We start from the raw sequence: 24,037 nt of genomic DNA, 5'->3' as shown, positions 1-24,037 counted from the left end.
CAAAATGCTTTTAGTTATACATTTTGTTACTTTTTGTATTAATATAAAAATGCATAAGGACCAAACTGAATTGTCTGTCTGAAGAAAATTTTGCTGGAAGATGAACCAAAAACTCGTCATTGATGTTTATTTAATTTTAAAATCACTGTATTCAGATTTACTCATTTATCCACATTTTAGTTGATTTTTATCACTCTATGGTTAATAGAGAATTTACTGTTCAACTAAATGGTAGGAGGAGCTTCATAACTGTGTATATACATTTTTATCTTTTATAATGTATAAAGAAAGACTCTGGTAATTTCCTTGATATCTCTTATTACTGAACACTTATTCTTTACATTCGTGAAGATCATGGATACTCAAGGTTCTCCCAAAAATAGTATTTCTGCGAATCACTGAAAAATGAAGAAAGAGATAAAATTAATTTATTTTGAAATTAATTTTATCTATTTCTTCATTTTGTATGATTACTTCATTTTAGATGATTACTGTAGTTAGAAGGTTACTGTAGTTATTCACAAGACTCAGTCTTGTGAATAATCAAACCCTTGAAATAACATGTAAAATATTTGTATTTGATCACATACACAGATATGTCATTTTTATATTATTGAGTTAGGATTTTTTATAATGTTAATCTTAATTTGAAATTAAAAATTGATAAAACTTGTCCTCTTTCTGCACTTCAGTTATGAAACATTTGATTTATTTATTAAAAAAATTGTCTATTCAAGTAATGCTTTATTTGTAAAGTTCTTGGATGATAATATATGTATAAAAAGGTATGAAGGATTAGGGAAAAAGGTGAATCAAATGAAAGTGATGATCTACCTATAGAACATTGATTCTCAAACTTTTTCACCCACTGCCCACATTGAGAATCAAAAGTTTTTTAGCACCCCCAAAATTTTTAAATGTACCATCTGTTAAAAATAATAATTGCAATTGCTGTTTTTAAAATGCGCTCTTAAACACATCAATTGCAATTATTGTTTTTAAATATGGCATATCCTGTTTGTGAGTTGAAACTTACATTTTAAATGAGAGGAATTAAAACATATATTTAATCATATTTGGAAGTATTTTTATTAAAATTCCCCTTAAAAAAATCATAATTATATCTATATAGTTATATGAGGTGTGGTTATTAAGTAATGAGACTAATGCTATAAAATATTTTACTTTTAAGTTATACATATTTAGTTATTATTCCCTTCAATGTACACCCCTCCTCTATCCCTACAATGCTTCATGTGAATTTTCCATTGTTCGAAACAGTGCTGGAAGTCTTCTTCTGTGAGCTCTTTCATGATGTGTGTCATTTTTTTTTCACAGCTTCAACAGTCTGAAATCTTGTTCCTTTTAATGCAGATTTGATCTTATGGAACAGATAAAAGTCACGTGGTGTCAGGTCAGGTGAATAAGGCAGATGGTCTAACATTGGGATATTATACTTGGCTTGACAGACAATGCAGTGTGAGCTGGTGGATGCGTTGCCCTAATGAAGAACCCATGACTTGTTTTTCCACAGTTCCGGTCATTTTTTTTATTTTTTCACAGAATTGAGCAAGAGCCTCAAAGTAGTATAATGTTGATTAATAGTTTGACCTTCAGGAGTCCAGTGAAGGTACACAATCCCATGAATATTGAAAAAAAAACAATCATCATCGTTTTGAATTTTGATCATCATCTTCGTCTTCTCATACATCTTGGAAATGCTTAAACCACTCAAAAACCTGCACATGTGATAAACATTCATTGCCATCTACTTTTTTTTAATAAAAGATATATGCAGGCCTTTATGTTGCTCTGTCATAGTCAGAGTGCTATCAGTAGCAGTTGACATAATATTCTTCAAAAGAATTTCCTTTTTTCACAAAACATTTCCAGAATATTATATTTGGTTTCTCCCTTTGCATCTGTCTCTAAATTTCTAACAAATAAGTGTTCTTGACATATTTTCTCACCTTTGATAAATCTCACGTATGACAACAACAATGCATCATTAGTTGGTAAAGTGAACTCATCCAACTGAATTGAAAACTGGCAAGTCTTCAGATGATTTCATAATGATTCTTTGATGTTTTTAGCCATTTATCAATTTGTCTTTGCACTGAACTATTGCTCAAAGAAATTTGTTGATAATACCTGCTGCTGGTTTATGGACTATAGTGGTTACTATTTCTTTTACTGCTGGTAAGATTAAATCTTCCCCAATAGTGTGTGATTTGCTTGTTTTAACAATTAACAATGAGGTGTACAAAGATCAAAGTTCTTCATGTTTGAACTGTAATGAAATACCAAAAGGGTTATAGAGGATATTTTTATCTCATCACTAGTCATTACTTGAAGTAATTTTTTAATATAAGATACATAAAAATTGAAGAATGTTTTACTTAGCTCATGTTGATCATTAAACATTAAAATAAATACGTTGAAATATATATTTTTTTTAATTGAATTTTATTGAATACTATTTAATTATACAGAAACATCTTGACTGCAGAAAGTGAAGTATTTTGTATATGTTGTCAGTTGCAACAAGGGACTTTAATAATTAACAAGACAAATTAATGTAAAGAAAAAACGATATATTCATTCAATGACAACAAAACGTACACTACTTTTCAATTTAATCTCCAGCAACATTTAGACACTTGGCCCACCATTCTGTAAGCTTTCTAATTCCTGCAACGTAGAACTCTTTACCTTGCTGTTTGAACTATTCGTGCACTGTTTTTTTGATCACTTCATTGTCTTTGAACTTCTTGCCACATAAAAAGTATTTAAGAGAGCCAAACAAATAAAAATCATGCAGGGAAAGATCTGGGTTGTAAGGAGGATGTAACAACACCTCCTAACCCTACTTCTCAAGCATTTTTCCCATTCTCTGAGAAATGTGGGAGCGTGCATTGTCATGGAAGAGAATCACACCTTTAGAGAGAGCGCCCTGACGTTTTTGACCTATCATAGGTCTCACTTTCTGTTGGAGGATTTTAAAATAGTATTCACTGTTCATGGTATGTTGTTCTTCTAAATAGCCACTAAAAATTGGGCCTTGTGAGTTCCAGAAGATCGTCAACATCACTTAACTGACTGACGCGTTAGCTTTGAATTTTTTTTTGGTGGATTAATCTGGATGTTTCCACTCAAGACTTTGCTGTTTTGATTTGAGCTCAAAATGGTGTATCTACTTTTAATCACAAGAAAGTCATTACTTTTTACTTCAAACCGTTCTTTGAGCTCAGAATAAATGCGAAATCAAGTGTCTTTATGGGCTTGAGTCAACTGTCTTGGAATCTCGAATCATTTTGCAATAATTCAGCACAACATGAATGATTGAATGCACAGTTCCAACATATTACAACTAGCAATTTGGGAAATTTTGACTGGCCTGTCTTTGTGATTAAGATCATTTATGCAATTTTACAGAGTGGTAGTCAAAACTTCAACTGGTTTTCCAAAGTGATAGAGATGAGTCACACTTGTTCTGCCTGAATGAAACTGTTCCATCCACTTATACAGGTTACAGCGATTTAAACTTTTTTTACCATATTGTTTCAACATTCTTGAGTAAATTTCTGTTGGGTTTCACACCTTCTGATAGCAAAAATCTTATTACTGAATGTTTCTGTTTTGGTATACACATTTCAAGTGGAGCTGAGATTCTGAAATCAACAAATGATGTTATGTTTAGATTAATTATAATCGAACAGCTAATTAAATTTGTTCCCAAGTTTTGACCCTCAGAAAGTTTCATTGTAGTTGAATGAACCATTTTTTCTCTACATCAATACATCTCATTAATATTCAGGTATTTGCAGATGACAAGGCTATGATGTAACATAGCTTATCACTCTGACAACTTCCAATAACAGTTCACCAATTCAGTTGATCAGTAACGGCTTTGTCGTACCAGACATCTGCAGTCAAAGTGTAAGAAAGAAATAGTTTTATTTTTATTTAATTTTTAACTTAATTTAAAACAATTTCTGGACATAGAATTAAGTTAGTAAAATTGGGAAATTTTATTTTATAAATGTTTTAAAACACTTTTTACATCTATGTTCAGGGTTACAGCAATGTTCGTCTCTATTGCGAGCTTATACGTGGGTGTCTTATGAGCCTTAATGATGTACTTGAAAGCAGCGAAGAGTCACAGTGGGGAGCTTTTACATTTCTAAAATTGCCGCATGTCTTGCATCAGCTTCATTCAAATACAGCACGAGGTATATATATATTTATGTTTATACATATTTTCAAATTTATAATTTAGCATCCTAGCAGTATGTAATAATTATTATCAGTAATAAATAAAATAAAAATATCACTTGCTGCTTATTTTTTTCTAAACATTAGTGCTTTAATGGTCCACACCGCTTCATCAAATAAAATTCCTTCAAATTAACAGTGTGACTAAGAAGAAATAACATCCTTCTTTTTTAAATTTTTAAGTTTTAATATATCTGATGAAGTGAAGCACACCACAAAAGCACTAATGTAAACACTTTTTAAAAGAAAAATAAGTAGCAAATGATATTATTTATTTTGTTTATTATTTATAATAATTATTATATACTGGTAGGATGCTAAATTACAAATTCATGAACAATGAAGTTAGAAAATTAGTATATAATTATATTCAAATCATAACAAACATAAAAAAATAAATCTGAGTAAGTAGATGTGTTTTTTTTTTTACAATGTAATGCAAATTGTGATTTGTAGCAGAGTATCATTGGTTCAATATCAGCGATAACAGAAACACCTCTTCACAAAACTGTTCTGTAACCATGATAACTGATAAAAACATGCTGGGCTTGTAACCAAACATCCTAACAACCCTTAAACTGCAAAGGATAAGCCCTGATGAGCACAGTGTACAACATTATGGCCTTGCAAGCGAGAATACACGCAGTTCTAAAATTCAACCCCTAATCTGGATGGATGACTACAGACACCACACAACCATCACATGCCTTCTTTGTGACATATCAAAAGTGCTCCCTAGAATCAAAGATTCTCATAAAGGATAACACCCAGATATTTTTGAAGTGGGACGTACCTAATGGGTAGGTCTGTCATTAACACTCAATCCTGTCATGTATCTGCTAACCAACCTCTAAGCAACATCATCGAGGTTTTTTAGGACAAAGATCATCTTATGCTGATGATTCTACAACATGAGAACCTTACATGCTGGGTTGCCCTGAACTTGATTACATTTTTCAAATTTCCCTCAATCAGTAGAAGCCAGTCACCTGTTTAAGTAGTGACACAGAAACTACGGGGAACTCTCAATCGCCTCAGAGAATCAAATTTGACAATTCAGAGTAGATTTTCAGACAGGGTCTTTCCTACTTCAGTGATACTGTCATGAAGAACAGTAACCCTGTTTCTGAAATAAACTATATTATCATTTTATATTGTATGCAACTCATGCCTCTGTAATTGAAACAAGGCATAGGCCCCCACAAGTTGTTGGAAGCCCAAAAATTTAAGTTTTTTGTGATATATCCAAGAAAATATCTAGTACATACCAAGACTCGCTTGGAGAGGCAATATCCATATCTTTAAGAATAGTGTCCCTTATGCCCTTGCCTGGGCAAGAACTACACTGATTACCCATCAGTAATTTCCTAGAAATCAACCTTTTGTTGATGTGGAGGTACAGAACCTTTTCAAAAACCTTACCAATACTGGGAAAAAGATCAGAGGCTTATAACGGAATGGAATGCAAGAATGGCAGGAATTTCAATATTTCTCCCTACAGATCACTGAGCCTGGGCAATGTCCCTTGCTGCTGTATCTTTCTATTATTGGGCGGCTTTCATGGGTTATTTAGTGGCGGTTATAAATTTTAAGTTTTATTTATGGATGAATTTGGTTATTTGCGTTCCTATCCATGTGGACCAGCGTGAAATTTATTTACTGGGTCTGACCGTGGGAGACTAAGCTGTTGAGCCTTGTACTCCTGGCGTGATATTCCCCTTCAGTCCGTCCACTGAAGTCCTATCGGTACTAACACCTTATGGGCTAACAGGAACACGCCTACTGGGGCCCTAGTTTTTTGGAGGGAGCAATGCGCCCCCTTCTCCAGAGGGAGTCACATATGCTGACTGAATTAAATTGTGGTCTCTTCGTGAGACGGTGTGGGGTGTTATCTAGGTTTTTATAGTTTTAACAAAATTTAATTGTGAAAACAGTCACTTTCATGGCCAGAATTTTCGCACGGTTTTCATTTATACGTTACACGATATAGAGGCTCCTAAGCCTGGTTTGTCATTTTTTGACTCCCATACCGCCTCTTCATGGTGGTTCATCTAATATGACATGAGGCTGTTTTCTTATAACCTGTGGAGTAGGGTCCTCTTGGCAGATGTCCTGAAGATGGCCATGTTCGGACACAGCCGCTCTCCCTAACAGTCTGCACGCCTGTGCCACCCCTACCTTGGATACGGTTTGTAGTCCTGCATCATGGTGAAGAGTGATGTTTCTGATGAACCACGGTGCTCCAGATATTGTCCACAACACTATGTTTTGGGCAACTTCTTATTTCTTTTGTAGCGTGGAGTTCAACAGAGGCTTATAAGAAGAGGTGGTAGTGGAGTCCTTGTTTCTACCTTTAAAGAGATGTTTACAATTTACCTTGTTATCATCAAACAGGGAAATAACCAGCAGAAAGCATTTTATTAAAACCTCTTGTCAAATTGTAAACATAAGAGAGTGCAGACAAGAAATTCCACTGTGATTCCATCAAATCCAAGACCTTTTTTCCTACCAAGACTACAGTTTACTTGATGGACTTCTGCTTCGTAATCTCTGAAGACAATTCATCAGTGAAAATTAGTGACTTATGTACAAACTCATATGTGGTACAAGGTTTCATATACCTCACTGTCATGTCATCCGACAAGAGATTGTTTAACAGAAGAACCAGGACACAATCTCTATTTAAAATACTTGGTTCTGTACCTACGAAATCGGCAGTTAGTACTGCTTGCCAGTCAGGGACACACTGTGTTAAGTGCTCCACCTCAGGTGGAGCACTACTACAATCTTTTTCATCACAGCCAATTCCTGAAAGCACCAAGCAGAAACTCTCTTGATCATTACCTTGGGAATGTATATTTTTGCAGCTTCAATGACTGCCAAAGAAAATTTCTCTACCAGTTTCTCCAACTAAAGATTGTCCTGTCCAGTCTTTGATTGAGGATATGAAACCTGGCCAAAAGAATATCAGAAAATTTGGGTCAGTCTGTCTTTCTGAGCAGAAGTCACCTCCTTTGAACAGTTTCATTAACCCTATAGACATTGCATAACCCATTTACTAAAATAATTAAAAATAAAATTATTAGCCAATGATTGCTTTGAGCAGTCATCAACTACAGACCAATTGTGAATCCTACCAGGAATATTTCTTCTGATGGTAACATTAATACATGTACCACAGAATAACCTCCTTTCATCAACTGTGCCAGCAAATGTTGCTAATTCACTGACAGTACTGAAGATTTTCAAGTCATATTGCATGATGAAACCTTTGACTTGTTCACCACTGTCATCCGTGATTGCACTGTGTCAAAGAAGCAGTTTAACATTCACATCAGCATCCATCAAGATTGGATAATCACCAAAAAGTTGTAAGATTTTATCTCGCTTTTCATAATGTTCCTCAGTGGAGTCTCTGTACTGAAAGTATGATCTAATAACAACAAGATCTGAATCATTGACAACAAGCTTAACAATGACATGATGCATACCAGAGATTTACCATACAAAAACACAATCTGATGCCTTCTATAAGAACTGTTGACATATTCGTATGATCAGTATAAAACTTTTTCCAACCACTAAAACCTGGCAATTCACCCTTTACCACATATGGGTGTTGATGATTAACAACATTAAGGATCGTTCAATTATCAATTTCACCTAAAACTCTAACTGGACTACATAGGCATTCAGTTGATCAAACCTAACCATCTAATGAATTGAAATAGAGCTCAGTGGCATGTAGATGCAACCACAGTCCTTACTTTCCATAGAGTGCCTGTGTTCCCTGTGCAATCTGTTACAGTTGACATAGGTAGGAGCCTCCACCTTCTGAAGGCAATCATCACACTTGTGTATTGATGGAAGCATGCTGACAAAACTTTGATTTGTGGCCAAAACAACAACACTCGAAACATGATGTATGTCTCTATGTATTCCTTGATGCAGCAGGATGTGAAATCTGCCCAGATAATTCCCGCTGTCATGAACTTCTGAAAAGACCAAGTCTCAACTCAAACTCATCATGATACCTTTGGGCATTATACCTACTTGGTAAAAAGAAGCCTACAGTTTTTTTTTCTTAAATGAGGCCTCATTCAAATCAGTATTCTGCTCTCACAAGAGAAAAAGAACTCATTGAAGCTTTCATTGGAGGGGCACTTACAAATGTCATACACGTTGATATGGGGCCTGTGCATCCTCTTCAAATCCATTTTGACCTGTACTTACTTTACAACAAGAGACTGAGAAATTACTCGGTTGAGCTTCTTAACGTCCACAACTAACCCCTTGCTGATCTCTTTGATTTGTTGGTTTTTTCAGATTCTTCCTTTTACCATGTAGGGCATCCTGAAAATCTTCCCTAATTTATGATGTCATTATAGAACTCTTCTTTTTGTTTACAAAAATTATTTCAGGCTTCTTGCAGCCCAAGCAGGCTTCTTGAGGGTCTCATTCAACCATTTGTCCTTTGCTTTCAGAAGTACTCTACAATATCAACCTTAGTAGCTCAAGTAGATGATTGTCAAAAACTCATCTTCTGAAGAAGTGGTAGGTGAATTGTCCACACTTCTACCAGCAGCCTTCTTACCTTTACCCTGCTTGGACCTCTTTGAGACCTCATAAAGTAGGAAAACTTATTGGCTGATGTTTCCCAACCAAAACTAATCTGACTTCACCCACTGTTTTCCAATCTATCAACTAGTTTATACTTACAGTAAATAATGTCACCTTGTTCCCTGTTTACAATGAACTTTTGAACAATGAAATTTAAAATGAACAACATTTTCTATTTAAACCACAGAAAAGAACACATCTCAAAATGGAATATTCTCTTTACACATTCTTTGCTCATAAGCTCAACTGTTACTGCACACTCACTTTGAATATTATCATGCACCTTACATTTATCGCACATTGTTCTCACATTTATCACCCACTGTTCTAATGTATGCTGATCCTCTGCAATATTTATACCACTGGGCCTAGAGCTTAACCTGCTGTGATGGCAGCTGATTCACTGTTTTATTTGTTCAAGTGTAATGGTTTCTATTGTCTAAATCTTCTATACTTTTCTAGGAATTCTTTCTATTGCTCATTTCTGTTTCTTATTTTCACATTTTCCATTGCTTTTAATTAGCTTCTCTGTCCATTACAATACATAATTTATTTATAAAAATATATTTATAAATGTTTATAAAAAAATGAAATTATTCTAATAACACTGGCCAACATAAAATTTGGAACTGTAAAGGGAGTAGGTGTTCTGTATAGTATTTTTTATGCTGAATCTGAATATGCATTACAAAACAATTCACCATGTAACATTCTTAAGTTACAACCCCTTAAATTTATTTGTTCCATCATTCATGGAACAAACAATACAAGTAAGTTAGTTTGATGTGTAACAGTCGAATGATGTCATTTTATATCAAGTCAGACATGTCAGTGAGTTGAAGTAATAAGTAATTCAATGTGATGAAAGTTTTTTCAGTATGAGTTCAGCTCTTGGTATGACTTGCTGTGTTCTTTAGTTGTGGTAGAGGTTTTATCATACACATATTATAAAGATTGTTTAATAAGTGATGCCATAAATTTAGTGAAAGATTTTTATGGCAGAACAACTTTTGGTATTATTTTATTGAACATCAAGATTTGTTAATTTTGTGTGTGTGTGTGTGTGTGTGTGTGTGTGTGTGTGTGTGTGTGTGTGTGTGTGTGTGTGTGTGTGTGTGTGTGTGTGTGTGTGTGTGTGTGTGTGTGTGTGTGTGTGTGTGTGTGTGTGTGTGTGTGTGTGTGTGTGTGTGTGTGTGTGTGTTATAATTAAGTAAGTATTTATGTAATATTTCAGTTTACTTTCATTCATTAAAACATTTTGAATTTTACAATGAATAAAAAATGAGCTTGTAAAAATTCTCCAAATATTTTTTGTTATGTTTGTGGAGAATTCATCACAAAAACTCAATGAAAACCAGTATTGAATCTGTTGAAAACTGCTTACAAACTTTATTTTGACTACTGGCCCTTGGGAGACCAAGATAAATCTTGAGCTTCACGTGTAGCATGCAGCAATTGCTACATTAAACTAACCCAGTGGTTAAAAGGAAAAAAAGAGCATTTCTCTTTTCATTGTACCTATGATTTGACGAGAGCCTACTAACCATTATGATGATTGTTATTTTTGCTTAACAGATGTTACTGGTTTCAATATGTCATACTTCAGAGAATGAATGAGGATGATATGTGTGAATGTAAATGAAGTGTAGTTGATATATTATTCAAATCCATGTAAAAGTAACTGCCTTTACTAGGATTTGAACCTAGAACTCTCAACTTTGAAATTCTCCAGAGTTACTTAAAAAAATATATATGTTTCTTGTGTTTGTGGGATAGTCAGAATACAGTTAAACACTATGCAATTTAAGACTGTCCAGAAAGAAATCAGTTAACCCCAGGAAAGGAAAATGTTGTCAATATTCCCCTTGTCAAAGCAGATAGTATTATTTTACCACCTCTACATGTAAAACTAGACTAGATAAAGAATTTTGGTTTAAAGAAGAGGTTTTTTCACAATTAAGTGAAACCAAATTAAGAGGGAATATTCATTTGACCACAAATAAGAAAATTAATTCGTGAAAATATATTTGACAGCAAACTCTGAAATGAAACTAATAATTCTTACGTTCTTTTTTTTTTTTTTTGAAGGTACTGGGGAGGAGTTCAGCCAGGACATAGCTGATGCTCTTGAGCTACTTTTACAGTTTACTCCTTTGCTTGATGTGATGGATGCTCGTTGTGCGTGTAACACACTTGAATGTTTACTTAATGAGCTAATTAAACTTAATTTGCTTACTGAGATGCATATAAAGCATTACATAATGAAACGGTGATTATTACTAATTTAATATCCTTGTTAATTATTTTTATATTTGTGTGTAGTAAATATCTTCTTTATTCTGGACTTGTTCTCAAGTTGCATATATATGTAATTTTTTTAATTTATGTATGTTGTTGACATTGTGTGCAGTTTTTACAAAAAAAATGTTTATTGCTATTACTGTCTAGATGGTTTGTTAGTTTTATTGTTTATATAAAGATAGTTATAAGTTATTGATTTTATTATATTAACATAATAAAGCTAATATTCTGTTTTCGAAGATAAGAGTAAATTGATAATTGATCTCTGAAACAGATATTCAATTTTTTTTTTTGGAAAGGAGGAGCAAAAAAACCATCGCTATTTTTTTGTTTGAATGTTTGCAAAAGTTTGCTAGTACATAAATGAAAATATTGGCCAGTTTGGCCATTGCAGAGGTTTTCTTCAGAACAAAGTCTATTGTAATCTTTTATCTTCATTAGTGGTTAGATGAATAATTAATATATTTGTTATAATAGGGAAGGAGCTACAGTTAATCTGCATAAAACTGAACCATCTCAGACAGCTTCAATACCAAAAGTGATCATCAAAGCTGAACCCACATTAGCTAGGTTGTTAAAAACTTTAGATGCAGATTATGGGAAAATACAGGTATGCTATTTTAATTTTAAACATTAGAATTTGTGTAAAAAATTATGATTGTTAGTCTTCAAAAAAAAAAATTACATAGTCTGAATGAATTAATTATAGTCATATTGTTTTTTAAAGGATTAATTTTTATTTTTATTTTGTGAAGTAAATTAAATTCTTAGGCTTAGAGGGTTTCTCCTGTCTTAAATCTTGTTCAAGGGAGAGGATATCTTTTTAATTGGTTTAAGTCTGTACTATTTTGGTCTTTTTTTATGTCCATCTTATCCAGCCTTATATAAGAGACATACATCAAGTTATGATGGGCAATGTAAGTTGGAATTTTCAGTTATTAAGATGTTTTTAATATAAATTTAAGTTAGGATTGCCTGTAATTATATATATATATGAAATATAAACCACCAAAAAACAGTAATTAGATAATTTAAACTTACCATATTAATTTCAAATAATTAATTTTTGCAGGAGCCCACATCATAATTTAAAACTGACAAATTGTAAAATGAATATGTTTTTTAATGTAGTTATAGAATTCAATACCAACTGAAGATGTGGGATCCCATGAAAATCAATTATTGGAAATTAATATGGTAAGTTTAACTTATCTAATTATGTGTTTTGGTGGTTTTGGTATTTCATTTTCTACCTCCTCCAGTTGTATTACAAAAGTCTTCTCCAGTAACTGTTTTCCTATTTTCGGCTTCTTTTTCACAATGCAGTTTCAACATAGACATGGTTTCTTTTCTTTCAAATACTTCTGGCTAAAGTTTTTTGCAACAGCCAGAAACATTGAACTCTTTTGAATGTTTGAACGTTAAATCATCTAATTATTATTTTATTTTGTACTGCTTTCAACATTTAAAAATTTTTCCAACACTCCCTTATTGTTAATTTATTTTAATTTGCATGCATTATAATTTTTGAACACAAATGTTAAATATACTTTATTGAATACTAATACAGTATAAATAAAAATTATTACTAAAACGATACTTACTATCAGATTAAAGCAAATTTTTTTCCTGTGTGTCAAATACATTTCCCCTACTTACTGACCATGTTAAACCAAGACTATAAAAATCTAGAAATTTGTTATTTCCTGTATAATTTTACCACACTGTGCATGCGATAGTTTTTACAAATAAACTATTCCATATTTGTGATGTGTAGATTAAAATTTCACATTTAACTTAACATTTTCAAAGAATAAAAGATTTTTAAAAATAACCAAATTATTTAGATTAGCTAAAGGGAAAAATATATATAAATTACCTAATTATGTACTATTAACTGTTTAACTAAAGCCTTTGTGGAACTGCCGGACATCATCACGGCGAAGTAAACCTTTGAAGAACATCCCCCACTATTTGTTTTAGATCAGTCTTCAACTATTACACAGCTTCTTCAACTATTAGATAAACTTGTCACACATTTGTGATGTTAGGCTTCCAGTTGCCACCCCCCTTCCCACTGTTATTAGCCCTGATGTGTGGTGTTAGGCTGCCTGAATTCTGTATCAAAATCCCTTATGTACCAAAATTCTGTATCATATTTTAGTTCAGTGGTGCCCACTTAAAAATTTCAGCCTGATTGATGAACAAGTGTATGTACACCTGTAATAACATTATTACCATGACAAGTCAGATTTTGAATAATTATAATTTTTTTTTCTTTAATTACAAAAATGTTCAAATTGTAGTATTGTTCTATGTGAATACTGTTTAAGTTGTACTCTTGACATAAAATTAAAAATTTAGTGCAATTTTGTCATATTTACTCTTTTACTCTTTACTCTTACTTACTTTTACTTATTTACTCTTTTTGTCACAGTAAAATTTTAACATAAAGGTTGCACTCAAATCCTGATGAATCTATTATAGCTGTATTTTCATACTTGGAAACTGTTAGGATAGACACTGCTTTAACTGATATCCATTTCAGCTATTGGCCATACCATTCAGCTACTGAATAGAAAAACCTCTTACTGGGTCGACCAAGGAAGAGTTACCTCTACAGGTAAATACCCTCTGCTCTTTTTTCCTAAAATGGAGAAGAAGAAACAGGAATTTTAAAATAGGATTGTAGTGAGAAATGTAATTGACAGATGAAGGAACAGTTTGCAAGAAAAGTGACTCCTTGTTGAGGAAGTTGTAAGGCTCCTTTCTGCCTCTAGTACTACATGAGATTGAGCACTTCTACCCAGATAGCAGTAGCATATTACCAGTCAGTAATTTTTTAATTGGCCAGCCTTAATATAAGTCAAGACAAAATTTGCTTACCTTCAGAAACTAAACAACTGCTTGAGAAAAGTTACAGGAATTTTAAGGGAACAATTTATGTACCCCCAGAATTTCATGCCACATGTAAGTTCATTTGAATGAACTGTAATTGTTTGGCCAGAATTCCTGTAGAAATGTAATCAGCCTAAGGTGAATGGATAGCTATTAGTTTTGTGTAGCAAGGACAAGTGTTATGTAGCAAAATTCTAAGCTGAATTTCTCAATATATGTGGAATATTAAAATCTCACAAAAATATCTAGTAGCAATTGTAGATGATTCTTAGAATTATTAAACAAAATTAATCACTTTTTTCACTTTGTTTATCTGCTTCTTTCCACTTTAGAAAATTTATAATTGGAATTTCATGTTGATTTGAAGTGAAACAAGTTTTTTAGTACAGTAATTCAGTAAAATATTATTAAAATAACCTAAATGAATTGCTGCTAGATGAATGGATTCATTTGCATATATACATAAAAAAATCATACAATAGTAGATGAAATGGATCATCCAGAACTATTTTTTAAGTAGACTGTTTTCAAGAAAATTACATTTTTTATACAAACATAAGACACTTCTTTCTCTAGCTATATGTTGTGCCTAAAAAGTAGATAAGTAAATGTTAACTTATTATTTATCTCATATAAGCAAGTTAATGTATCTCAAGTAATGTGTGTAAGTTGTTAATCAAATAAAGCAATACATTAGTATATAATTTGGATTAAATTAATAGTCTGTGAAGTCTTCTAATGTTAATAATAATCTATTGCAAGAATTGCAATGTTAGTTTAAAGAAAAAGTTGGGTAATTTTACATGCACATAGCATTTTGTTTTGATTTATATCTATTTGTTTGCTTTCAGGAAGCACTGTTAAGTATGCTTTGTCAAGTATTGTCAGGGAAGAGTTTTGAATTAATATTGGCTGTAGCAACAGTTGAAGGAAAACTAAGAACATTTGTTACTAAACTTATAAAATTTAATGAATGTAGTAAACAAGCAGTTGGAGATAGTGGACGTGCATCACAGACCAGAGCAATGTTATTTGATGTCACATTTTTGATGCTATGTTCAATTGTCCAGACATACGGATCTGAGGTATGTAATTAGAGTGATTTCAAATTTCATCTTGAAAGTTCATTTTAAATGTTACCTAGTAGCTACTCACAATGTAATAAAATTGATGTGCATGAAAATAATCTCCAATTTTTAAAAGTTTTTATATATAAAAGGGTCAATGCTGAGATTATACAAAGTGGTATAGTTGTGATTGATTTATTTACATTTTACTTGATAGTTGACAACATAAGAAGATAGTATCTGAATGATTTTAATCATCAGTTTCTTCCTGTAAGTTAATGCCACAGGTTCTTTTTTGTGGGAAAGTTGCATTTTTGTTGGTCACTTCATCCTCCTTTTCAATGAAACTATTCTTCTTGGTCTTCAAAATGAATTGTAACTGATGTCATATTGAAATAAAAAACTATGTTCGGAGTTTCTTTCAAAATTACATTCTTATGATATGAATTTTTTAAACTGTTTAGTTTTTAAAAATCATCTATTTTATTTTTTCTGCAAACTCTATTTACTCCACATTCAGCTTCCATCATATACAAAGTTTTCCAGTATTCTCTGATATCAGATTATTCAGAACATTTTAGAAGCAGTTCCCTGTAAATTTTTTTGTTAGCTTTAATTCCTTGGTGGAGGCTCTAAGTTGCATTTTGAGGTAGAAAGTAAACAGTTATATTACCATTCCATATTAAACAGGCTCCTAGATGTGCTGGAGAATTTTTCAAATTGGGAATAGTTGTGGTGAACATTTGTAAGTGTCATTCATTTTCACATATCCTTGATAAAATGATTGTGAAAATAACTGAAATAATTAGTCTGTCCATTCACTCAAATTTTAATGATAACAGTGCACTTATGTGGTGGAAAACTAGCCTGTTCATTTATATGCATTATAATTTTTTCCAGCAGTCAAAAACCTTATTAACCTTTTAAGTACTAACATCATGTGTACACGACTGTAACTTGCACTCGTATGCCTGCTGTCAAGTATACTCGTTTTTAACTTTCCCAGACAAGTACTATTGTCATGTTAACATATCAGTATAATTATTTATCTACTAATTGCTACACTCTTCATCTAATGCTGAAATAAATGGCAAAGATAATCATGTTCCCAGCCGCTAACCTCAACTCATACGGAATGGCGAGAACTTGTACTCGTGTGTTACAGTTTGTAAACAGTGTTGAGTACAGGTTTGCTTTCATTTATTTCTAAACATTGTAAAACCAGATAGATTATTGATACCATCTCCAGATTCGAAGAACAGAAGTGAGATTGTTACAAGCTCTGCTTTTTGTATAATGATTTGAAATGGTTAGACAAAAAGCAAGTAACAATGCTCTCTATACTTCATAAAGATGAAATTAAAACAACCCATAAAAAAAGAACCCTTAACAAAAGAATACAAAAAAAACAATATGTATAGTTGATTATAATAGTAGGAGAGCTGTTAAATATTTTAAGGTAGGTATTTGAGGTATCGTGAAAATTTGTGTAACACTTCTTTTGTATTGTCTGAATACAAAATCAAAGACCTAACTGAAGGGTAGTGAGGCCTAGCCAGCTCTTGAATTTTTAACTTTGAGAAATGTTTATTTGCAAAAAAAATCCTTAAGGCATTTTGAAATTGTAACGCCTTCAAATTTAGTATTTAATGGAATAAAATATATAAAAGCCAAATTATTTAAACCAGATTTAAAATTTTACCTGGCTGTTTCAAAATTGTATTTCATAAATATCGAAAAAATGTATTTGAGGCATGCTGAGGTTTAGACAGAATAATATTTATACCCAGAAAAAATATTTTTAAAAGGACAGTCCATTTTGGTGGGACTTTTTACCTGCCAGGTGATCAGGAATGTTATACGTGAGTGTGAGTAAGTAATGCTATGGGTAGGTTGAAGTGTGAGAGAGAGAGAGAGAGAGCATATATTGGCGGCCAACTGAGTTAAAGCGTGCTGCAGTGCAATTGGCTCTTGCAAGACCATGTGACTTATAGCAAGCATGATGTTAGAAAAATTTTTAGTTAAAAAATTCTCATTCATACTAATTTTTTTTTAGAATTTTCATATATTTAACATTAAATGAAAAAGATATGATGCACTATTGATATGCGATATAACTCAACAAATAAAATATTTTTTTATTTACCCTCTGTTTACTTTAATTAAATTGTATTTTTTTATTTTAATAAAATATAATGGATTGAGAAAATTAATGAATACAAAAATAAAATTATTAATACTTAAACCTGTTGTACTCAAACAACAATAACAAAAACACTAAATGAGACATCAATAATCCAAGAAGATGTGGTTACAGAGGAGGTTATGTGGAACACAATGCTGAATATCATATCACTAAATATCTCTGTTGGCATATAATTAAAACGGTTTGGTTTTATATATATATCAATTCTATTAAGAATCATATTCCTCATTACTGATCTGGTTGGTCCTCTGGTAGTTGATCTAATAAAATAAATATATATATTTATAAACAAAATAGCACTTCTGTAATTGCACATGTTCCACTACGAATGAGAATCTTTTAACTACTACAAAATCCTTTCTAACTATTGCATGCTTGCCATAAGTCATGTAGTCTTGCGAGTAGAACCAATCACATCACAGCCACACCACCAGTAGAGAACCAATCACACCATAGCACGCTTCAACTCAGCCAGCCACCAATATACACTCAATGTCACACTTCAACCTACCCATAGCATTACTTGCACTCACGTACAACATTCCCGATCACCTGGTAGGTGAAATGGCCTGTCCTTTTAAAAATATTTTTTTCTGGATATAAATATTATTCTGTCTAATCCTTAGCATGCCTCAAATATATTTTTTGATATTTATGAAATACAATTTTGATACGTCCTGCCAAAATTTTAAACTCAACTAAATAATCTGACTTTTATTTTTCATTTCACTGAATTTGAAGGTATTAGACTTTCAAAATGTCTCTAGGATTTCTTTTTGCAAATAAAATTTCACAAAGTTAAAAATTCAAGAGTTGGCTAGCCCCCATTACCCTTCAGCTTGGTCTTTGATTTTGTATTCAGACATTACAAAAGAGTGTTACACAAATTTTTATGGTGTCTCAAATACCTACCCTAAAATGTTTAACAGTTCTCAGACTATAATGGGAAGATGGGGGCAATAGATCGAAGCAATATGATGCTTAGTTCCTTGAAATGTATTTGCAAAACAGTAAAATGGTACAAAAAAGGTTTTTTTCTCATTTCATTGATATAGTGTTGCTGATTGCTTATACCTTGTACATGGTAAATGTAGGTATAAACACATCACATTAGCTGACTTTCAACTAGAAGTCATTCAACAACTTCTTGAACAGCGCCATACAACAAGGATTTTTCAGTGTGGTGGATGACCATCATCTAAAGAGCCACCAGTCAGATTAACTGAGAGACATTTTCCTTCTCTTGTGCCAGTGACTCCAAATAGAAAAAATGCAATGAGAAAATGCCATGTTTGTACATATTCTGAAGTACATGAAAAAAAGAGGAAAGTGTCTAGATGTATGTGTACTCAATGTGATCTAGGGTTATGTGTAGTAGGACCACAGTTTGGTATTTATCACACATACATAAACTCTTGAGACTTTTTAAATTTAAAATTTAAAAAGTCTCAATTTTTTTATTTAATTTAATTTTTTTTTGTAAGATTTATTCATGTTTTATAAGTTTTATCAGTGTTAAAATAACATTAGTATTGTAAATAATAGTATTAATTTTTTTAATTGGTTTTTAATGTAATTTATAAATAGATCTATGTAAAAATATTTTAAAAATATTCTTCATATAAAATATAAAGTCATTACACAAATGAAAGTGAAAATGAATCAACAGAAGGAGGAATACGGCTCTGTCATAGGTAAGACAAAAAACCTAGTCTGTGTATGCTGACTAAATAATTAACTTAGTGCGTAAAAGGTTTAAAAGCTTTTTTTTAAGTATTGGAAAAAAATTAATCATGATCTTGGAAGAACATGACCAACATGTTACTGTTAGACAATCCTTTATCACTTTGTGACCTGGGATGGTTAATTTAAACTGCATATCAATAGTCCTGTTATATATTTCTAGTAGAGCTCTATTTTGTGTATCTTTTGTATTTGATCCATTGCAGTACTGCTTAAGTAAGGTATTTTTTTATGATAAAATTTTCATTGTCTTTAATTTTGAAGGTAAACTTTTAACATGCAGTGCAAGATTCACTAGCTTTCCTTTCACTTTTCTAATGTATTGTTGACCTTTCACTTTTTCCAATTGTAAGTTGTTAGTTTTTTGTCCATTAATTGCATATATATTTTTGTTTTTTCATGCATTCAAAAAATTACTGTTAGGCCAGCACCACTTCAGATGGATAAAACACTCGCAATTATTGATAGCATATTACAATCTACCATCAATCAATAGCAGACTTGACACATACAACCAATGATTGATCACTTATCTGTCACTACCAATTGTGTATTCATTTTGATCTGTGTGTTTGTTTCAAGTAGTTTCTTTAACCCCTAGTGTCATCTTTTAACTTATATAGATATTACTGAAAAGAATATTATCCAGTTGATATAGCATTTATGAGGCTTTACACAAGATAAAAGGAAAAGAATGTTGGATTCATACCTTAAATACCAAAAGTTTAAAGATTGGCCAATTTCATACCTTATATGGAAACTAAGGTTCCACCCAGATAAATTTTTACAATATAGAATGTTTCTTAACTCCTTTGACAAACTTCTAAATTTGACAAAAAAATCCCATATTTTTAGAAATAATACAAAATTTAGAAGTGCTGTATGTCCGGAGGACAGAATATTGGTTACTTTAATGTAAGAAGGAGAACACAAGTAAATTATTTATTAGGTGAAAACAAATGCATACAATATTAATTATTTATACATAAATTTTATTGTACTTTATTTTATTTTTTAATTTATATATATATTTTATTTTGTAATTATTAGTCATACTTGTTTCATTTAAAATATAATTTATTTCTCCTTGTGCCCAACAACTTGAATCGCTTGATTGCCTGCTAGTTTAATCTCCTTTTCAAATATTGGGATAATAAGGATCATTTTGATCCTATGTGTTGTTACTAAGAGGGTCTACTGTAGTGTAACCATGTGGATTTGGATTGTACTGGTGGTGCATATATTACACATATAAGAAACATTTTTTTTGGATTGTCAGTGAGTGTCTTTTGGTAATTGATTGGGTTAATCAGAACATCATGGAAGTCTGTTTTAGGTTTTTTAAAAATACATTGTGTCCAATTGTTAGGATTTGTTCCTAATTGTGTCTCATTGTTTGAGGGCATTGCGATGTCATTATCTGTTGTGTGTGATTCAGCAGACAAGTTCATGTCAGTATCCCTCACTAGGCTTATTTATCTGGCATCTTCAAACTCCTGAATGTTGCTTGAAGTAGACAACTTTCTTTTGTGACTTCTTATATCTTCAGCATCTCAATGTAAGGGATTTTCCTGGTTTTTTGGGAGCTGTACTTCTAGTCATTACTATTCTTTGTGTTTTCTCTTTATAACTAAGATGTTAACATTAACATAGCTAAGATGTTTCCATTTCTTCAGTAAATCATTGACTATAAAATCAAGAAAAATGGTTTATTTGCATTTAAGAAGTTAATATAAGTCTAGCTTGAATTTAAATCTTGTAACATTATTTATACCTTTTTTCCCAGTATTTGTCTTCTCGAATGAATTGTAATACTTTATCACATGATATTTTAATTGGGGGATCAACTGTAGCATATAATTAGAGAAACTTGTGTTGTTTTATGAAATGTACTACAACCAAATGAAATGTCACAGTCTACGAATGTAGTTGGATATTGATATTGATATGGTCAATGTGGCTGGATATTGCCGATAATTATTTTTAAAAAACCAATTTCCCAAATTACATTGGCATGTCTACATAAGCATATTTAGATTGTATATCACCAGTGTAGTGAACGTAATTGTTTCAACCAAAATTTTTTTCCATTATTCTGTTGGGCCTGATAGACTAATTTTTTTTTTCTTTTAACTGCAGTTGATGTTGGCTCTTGTAACAAGGAATCTGACTAATGCTTTCAAAAACTCAAGTTTGGGGAAAAAATTATGCCTGCAAGAATTGAATTTTCCATTAAACAGAAATATACCGAACACCAATGGACCACCTTTGCCATTCTTTATGGTTGCCAGTGAAGCCTATAGTCTCCATAGAAATCTGATGCAATCTTTCACAAACAATAACATGAATAGGGGATAATGCATTTTTAATTATTGTTTATCCAAGCATGAAAGTATGTTGAATGTGCGTTTGGAATATTGTGCAATTAATTGAGAGTTCTGCATACAGCTATTCTCATGGAATTGTTCTTGTAAAAGTGACTTGCATTCTCCATAGCTATGTTCAAAGGTGAGACGGGCAAAATTTTGAAGGCAAACTGACCTTACATAACTTGAAATCACTGGAACGTGCAAGCACCTCCAGAGATGCTAATGTCATAAATACCAGAGACCATCTGATAAATTATTTTATGAAAGAAGGCAAGGTTCTGTAACAGGTTTTATATATATACGTTGGTAATTATGAAAATTCCAGGGATTTTAATAAGTTGCAATTACTGTTTTACAGTAGTATAAATAAATACCATAACTAAGTAAAAAATACTAAATAATAAAGAATGTTAAATATTAATGTTTATAACAATACTCACTAGTTTCCTTTTGTTTTTGTCTGAAAATGAATTCCAATTCTCATAAAGTACTTTAGCTATTTCAACTAGGAATATTTTTTACTTGTTTATGAAAACAACTAACTACATGCACCAACTATCCAATACATTATGGCACATTCCTATATAACCTCATCCATTGTTGTTGCTGATGTTATCCATTGGATCGAAACCGAGCCAACACCCTAGTGTTGTAGTCTGTAGTTATGCTCAACAGACTGAAGCTCAGTGTGTCACCACAGGACATTTTATATGGCAATTCTAGTTGTAACATTACACCACCAATGATCTGCCATACATCATCTGTCTGATGTGGCGCCAAACTTAATTATAACACTAAATTTAATGAAAAATAAAATAAACTACTTTAAATTAAAAGTAACTACTTTTAATTGGTAACTACTTTGTACAGAAGAGTAACAAGGCAGCAGTGATGTATACATTTTTACTATACGGTAAAAGAAATACATTTTATATTGTACTGAGTTAGGCAGGATTTAGAGGCCCAGTGTTACCCAATGTATACCTTGGCCTAGATTGGGCTTTTTGTACAATTGCCACATCGGAGACAAATTCATTAGATAGGTCCTTATGCAGAACCACCCTCACTGAATTTTACAGATATAAGGATACAGTACATTAAATATACTTATGTCCTTGGATGGACCCAGTTAGCATTTATTTATTATGTATTTTTGTATTTTATTTTTTATATAGATAGTTACCCAATTGCATGAAAAAGTGAAATATCAAAATATAAACATATCATTTTAACATTAAACACATTCCAATACCAACACTTAATATAAAATAAGTAATATTGATATAAAACTCCAGATAACATTCAAAGGTTTACCAGTTCTGTAAAACACTTCTATATTATATTCCACCATTCTAGTGGTTCCACACCATTATGAAATTTAATCCTTATGTACTGAGCACTTTTCTCATGTGTAGCCATTCAATATTTAGTATGAACCAAATTTTGTTTCTAGTTCCATAACTTTATTATAAATTATGCTTTTTCTATACAGGATGTCTGGAAAGCGTAATTACAGGAAACTGAGTATGACTACCAGAATAAATGTAGTTGATTACTGTATCAAAGAAACTACTTTTGAGTTGTGTTAGAAATTATTGTCGCCTTTCTTGGATCTGCCATATTGAATTCAACTTTATTCTTTTAAATCGTATGCTGGTCATAGTACACATGAACGTAGTTTTGAACGGGAAAACTTTACTGAAAACCCACATCCATAGCTTCATCTGAATCATGCTTATTTAAATCTTGGTTGCAGACGACCTTGACTTACATTTGGTCTCCCTGCCAGCTTTCTAATACATTCTACAATAATTTATGAAGCTGATTAAAATTGGGTTCAACAATTAAATTATTAAATAATTTAACCATCTTATCTTTACATGTTTTTTCATTCTTAAAGTTCAATAATAACTTCATTAAAAACGGCAGACATGTTATATTGCCATTAACCTGTTAAAGCTGCAGTTTTAATTCTATTGATATACAGTTGGAATACAACTATGCAGATCTTTAAAATCCTTTACAAATAATTTGAAACCCACAGGCTTGGACACAGTGCTTTTTTTAATGTAACTTCCATAGCTCCAACAGATTTTTACTTCCCATCCACATTCTACCATTAAGAAAAACATTTCCTGTTTCCTGACATATCTCCAAATTCCTTTGACTTCTACTATCTGCTGATATATCTTTTGATTTGCTGTGCATTGCAAAAATGTTTATGTCTAGATATTATGAATCTATTTTAGTTCATAGCAACACACCTTCACTATCCCTCCCATATTAGAAATACTTTCTCCATGAATTAAAAAAATATAAAACCAAAAAAAAAGATTTTCATAAAAGGAAACTTTCTCTATAGAAAAATGGTTTCTCTCTGAAAAATGACATTATAATTACTTTTTAAAAAAATTTTAAATGAAAACTTAAAGTTAAAAGTAATGTAAAGGTTAAAGTTAAAGAACTTTAATCGTACCTTTTAGACTACATATATTGTAAAATATAATCTGTAACTTTGATTTCCCTTTTATCCCCAAATTATCACCTTCATTATTATA

General features: G+C 31.8%; 1 protein-coding gene across 4 annotated transcripts in view; it reads left to right on the top strand.

Moving 5' to 3' along the window:
- MED24 (mediator complex subunit 24) overlaps positions 1 to 24,037 on the top strand; it is a 119,463-nt gene that overhangs the window by 42,707 nt on the left and 52,719 nt on the right. For all 4 annotated transcript variants that reach the window (XR_012756170.1, XM_075364074.1, XM_075364065.1 and 1 more), the window contains exons 8-11: positions 4,076 to 4,232; positions 10,984 to 11,164; positions 11,674 to 11,806; positions 14,946 to 15,179. Coding sequence is in view for 3 of the 4 variants with exons in the window: in XM_075364074.1 (XP_075220189.1) it covers positions 4,076 to 4,232; positions 10,984 to 11,164; positions 11,674 to 11,806; positions 14,946 to 15,179 (705 nt within the window). In the remaining variant the exon portion in view is untranslated. The remainder of the gene's footprint in view (positions 1 to 4,075; positions 4,233 to 10,983; positions 11,165 to 11,673; positions 11,807 to 14,945; positions 15,180 to 24,037) is intronic.

Source organism: Lycorma delicatula, chromosome 1, assembly GCF_047948215.1.
Source record: "Lycorma delicatula isolate Av1 chromosome 1, ASM4794821v1, whole genome shotgun sequence".
Classification (NCBI taxonomy): Eukaryota; Metazoa; Arthropoda; class Insecta; order Hemiptera; family Fulgoridae; genus Lycorma; species Lycorma delicatula.
Note: the sequence above shows the minus strand (reverse complement) of the source record. Positions and strands in the feature narration are given on the sequence as shown.